General features: G+C 44.8%; 1 protein-coding gene across 1 annotated transcript in view; it reads left to right on the forward strand.

Moving 5' to 3' along the window:
• The window catches only part of LOC103386852 (carbohydrate sulfotransferase 15-like), an 8,946-nt gene extending 4,752 nt beyond the window's left edge, over window positions 1-4,194 (forward strand). Inside the window, exons 5-9 of the mRNA XM_008321276.2 lie at window positions 127-386; window positions 521-677; window positions 1,316-1,463; window positions 1,603-1,793; window positions 3,259-4,194. Of these exons, the coding sequence (XP_008319498.1) occupies window positions 127-386; window positions 521-677; window positions 1,316-1,463; window positions 1,603-1,793; window positions 3,259-3,291 (789 nt within the window). The 3' untranslated portion in view covers window positions 3,292-4,194. The remainder of the gene's footprint in view (window positions 1-126; window positions 387-520; window positions 678-1,315; window positions 1,464-1,602; window positions 1,794-3,258) is intronic.

Here is a 4,194-nt window from a genome sequence, read left to right on the forward strand (position 1 = left end):
GAGAGAGAGAGAGAGAGAAACAAACAAAAATAACAACCCTAAAGTTAATTACTTGTCATTGCAACACAGCACACCAATGCACAAGAGGGAGAGAGAGAGAGAGATAAAGAGTTCATCTGACTCCAGAGAGAGCGACAGAGAGAGAGAGGAGGGGGCGGAGGCTGTAGACTGAAACACTGTATGATAATGTGGACCAGACTCATTATATTAACTTTTAATTTCCTGACAGTTGACGGCAGCACATCCACCATGTGGAACAACCAGGTCTGGGGTTACTACTACAACACCACTGAGGACACTGAACCCAGAGTCATGACCATGGACTTTATCCACGCAGTTACACCTCAGGCTAAATTCATAGCCATTCTGAGAGACCCAGGAGAGAGGTACTATACCACATGGAAGTCCAGTTCAATATGTCACTTGACACACTCACATGAACCATAAAATGTGAAAGGTTTCGGGTCATTCCAGTAATTTGTCCTAACGCTGTTCTGCTGTCTGGTCCTCTGTTTTCCAGATTGTTCTCTGAATATCTGTACTGCACAAACGGGAACAAGTCAGTGCAGGACTTCCACGTCATGGTTGAAGAGTCGGTGCAGATGTTTTACTCTTGTCTGTCTAAGAGGTCTTTTCGATGGTGTGTCTACGAAACGGAATTTAATTATCAAATGCCGGTAAGTTGAGCTCATCGCTCCAACTTCTCTAGGAACCAAAATGGAAATACTTGTCCAAGAGGTCCAGACAGTATAGGGAGGTCCACATACAGTAACTCACCCCCTCATACACTAACACATAGTAAGTCCTCTGTCCTTTGACCCTTTCCTCAGCAGAGAGGCAAGGTGGGATGTGAACTGGTACCATAAGAAAATGGGGTTTGGTTCAAGAACTTTTCTGACCAAAGCTGAGAAGTAGAACTGGGTTCCTGGACTTGAAGGTGCGGGTTACCCTCCCACCTCGGTTTTTGGAACTTTGGGTAAATCTTTTATTTAATGAAGAGGAAGAGCCACTGTGGAGATGTTTAACTGTCTCTGCAGCTCAGTCCCAGAGATGTGGACACACCAGAATTTTGATTTAGGTCCACCTCAAAACTGATGAAAATATAAAGGCACCCAAGCTAATTGTACCATTGCTGAGACACTCTTCTCAGTTGAGACCAACAGTTCCAACCAGCACCATAGATGGATTGGACAATGTACAGTGACATTTGTTAGCATGTAGACCACCTTTGCTCATTTGGTTTGTTCTGTTTGGCAGATGAATTTGTAACACAGACAAACCATGAGGTGTTGATTTACTTCTGTCCTCTCCACAGGCAAAATTAAATGTGGGGATGTACGTTGTGTTCTTAATGGACTGGATCGGTCTTTACGGCAGGGACCACATTTTCATTGTGCGATTCGAGGACTACGCAAACAATCTAGTCGATGAACTCAACAGGGCCTACAAGTTTCTTAATATTGGTACGTCTTCATGCACACTTCTCTACAAGTCTCAATCTGTCTTTCTGGATGTTGACCTTCAAGGTCTTTCTCGTGTTGAGCCAGTTGCTCCAAAGTCACATGTGTCATGTGTCACACTTTTATCCCTCCATCCTTATAGATCCTCTTACAGCAGAGGAGGAGGCGCTGGTGAACAGCAAACCTGCGTGGAACACTCGGAAAGCAGAGGACAAACCTCTGGGGGACATGCTTCCAGAAACCAAGGAACTTCTCAGAGAATTCTACTGGCCCTTTAACGTTAAACTGGCCAGTGTGCTGGATGATGAAGGCTTTCACTGGAATGCTGACCCTGTGAGTGAATTAGAAAACGTTTAAACTGTTAATAAAAACAATAAATAATTCCCAGTGGTATAATATAAATATGCTGATATTGGCCGATAATATGGGTTGGGCAGTTAGGATTAGAGTTAGGGTTATCGGACATCCCTAGACGTGATCTAAAGCCAAAGTAAACCATGTCCTAGTTTATAGTGTGGTACTGGTGTTTTTCATGGGGCAGTGGTGGCTTAATGGTTAAGAAAGCAGACCTGGGTTCAGAAGGCTTCAGATTTGAGTCCACCAGCTGCCAAGTTACCGCTGAGGTGCTCTGAGCATGGCACCATCCCCACACACTGCTCACCGGGTGCTTAAAGCTGCCCCCTTCTCACTTCGGTGATGGGTAGCGTGCCGTAGCAGGGAAGTGCTCCACGAGCAGGCATGGTATACTTGCACTAACACTAAGGGCAAAATTAAAAAAGCTGGGAGACAAAGTTGCCCCAAAGAGATGCACTATCATCCTGAAGTCAGTGAGGTCTTGTTTGATATCACCACCAGGGCACAGTAGAAACCTCAACATATCTGCATCTTCTGCTGGATTGCATAAGGTCCACCATTTACACTGCAAATAACTTGTACCAGTGGTTCCAAAGCCTTAGTCCCAATTAGCATTTGCATCTATCTCAGGCAGGTGTACAGATGTCAAATAAGCCAAGTTTTGAAAGTCCTTCTCTGGGAATGTTCCCTATGTGGACAGACATAAGCTCCTGTGTGTAAATCCTCTGCACTTCACAAACGTTGCCACTCTACAAACCAGCAACACCCAGTCCTGAGACAATGTGGTTACTCACAACCTTTTCTTGGTCTATGTTCCTAAAGAGGATATGTGACCTCCTTCCTTTGAGTCCTAGTTTGTGCATCAGTCCTTCTGTGCAAAACCGGTGACTGCTGTACTTCTTTGATCCAAGAAAGCATAGGTAGTGACGATCTTGTTGCCTTTCTTGGATTTAACCTACACAGGAACATACATAGTAAGTGGTGAGCCCACTTGACACCAAGGTGCTGTCCACTTCCACCACTGATTTCCCCCCTAAATGACTGCTGTCCATTTCCACGTGAAGCATGGTTGGATGTTTGAAACCACATTCTGCACAGGATCAGTTTTCTGCCATGTGTCCAATACACAAACAGGCAAAACTGACGGACCATCGCTTATCTTCTCCCTGTGGTTTAATTTCTCTATCTGGGGGCAGGAGTCCAGTGCATGTCCCCCTCCTTGTAGATACAGCCTGTCAATTTACTTTAATTCCTGGTTGTGGTTTGTTCCTAGTAGTATAAAGCTTGCGCCTTTAAATCCAGATCGAGGACATAATGTGTTTTTGTCTTTATTGATTGTTATTGAAGAAGCATCTTGATATTTCCAAATACCTGGCCAGTTAACATTCTTACTTGTCTTTCAATGAAACCAGTGATGTCGGTGAAAGTAGCTCTCCTCTTATAGATCCTCTTACAGCAGAGGAGGAGGCGCGGGTGAACAGCAAACCTGCGTGGAACACTCGGAGAGCAGAGGACAAACCTCTGGGGGACATGCTTTCAGAAACCAAGGAACTTCTCAGAGATTTCTACTGGCCCTTTAACGTTAAACTGGCCAGTGTGCTGGATGATGAAGGCTTTCACTGGAATGCTGACCCTGTGAGTGAATTAGAAAACTTTTAAACTGTTAATAAAAACAATACACAATTCCCAGTGGTATAACATAAGTATGCTGATATTGGCGGATAATATGGGTTGGGCAGTTAAGATTAGCGTTAGGGTTATCGGACATCTCTAGACGTGATCTAAAGCCAAAGTAAACCATGTCCTAGTTTATAGTGTGGTACTGGTGTTTTTCGCGGGGCAGTGGTGGCTTAATGGTTAAGAAAGCAGACTTGGGTCCAGAAGGCTTCAGATTTGAGTCCACCAGCTGCCAAGTTACCGCTGAGGTGCTCTGAGCATGGCACCGTCCCCACACACTGCTCACCGGGTGCTTAAAGCTGCCCCCTGCTCACTTCGGTGATGGGTAGCGTGCCATAGCAGGGAAGTGCTCCACTAGTAGGCATGGTATACTTGCACTAACACTAGCCCTAGAATCTGGACTTTTGGGGTCAAGTGCGTTTGAGTGGGGTACAGCAGCCATAGTGTCCTGATATAACAGGATCTACCTTAAAAAACATTTGAAATCTGAGCTCGAGTTAACATATCTAGTAGAAATAAAAGGGTTTTATGGGAAGTGTGGGTATTTATGATGGTTGTTGCTGTCATGACTGTCTGTCTTAACTTGGTTGACTGATGAATAAAGGTTTTTGACTATTTAAACACCACTGGATGTGTTTTTATTGCACTGCAGGACCCAAAAGCAGCACTGGGGAGACTCTTTTTGGTGTAGGTAGTCTGGTGC

The sequence above is a fragment of the Cynoglossus semilaevis genome, chromosome 11, assembly GCF_000523025.1.
Source record: "Cynoglossus semilaevis isolate Cse_v1.0 chromosome 11, Cse_v1.0, whole genome shotgun sequence".
NCBI lineage: Eukaryota > Metazoa > Chordata > Actinopteri > Pleuronectiformes > Cynoglossidae > Cynoglossus > Cynoglossus semilaevis.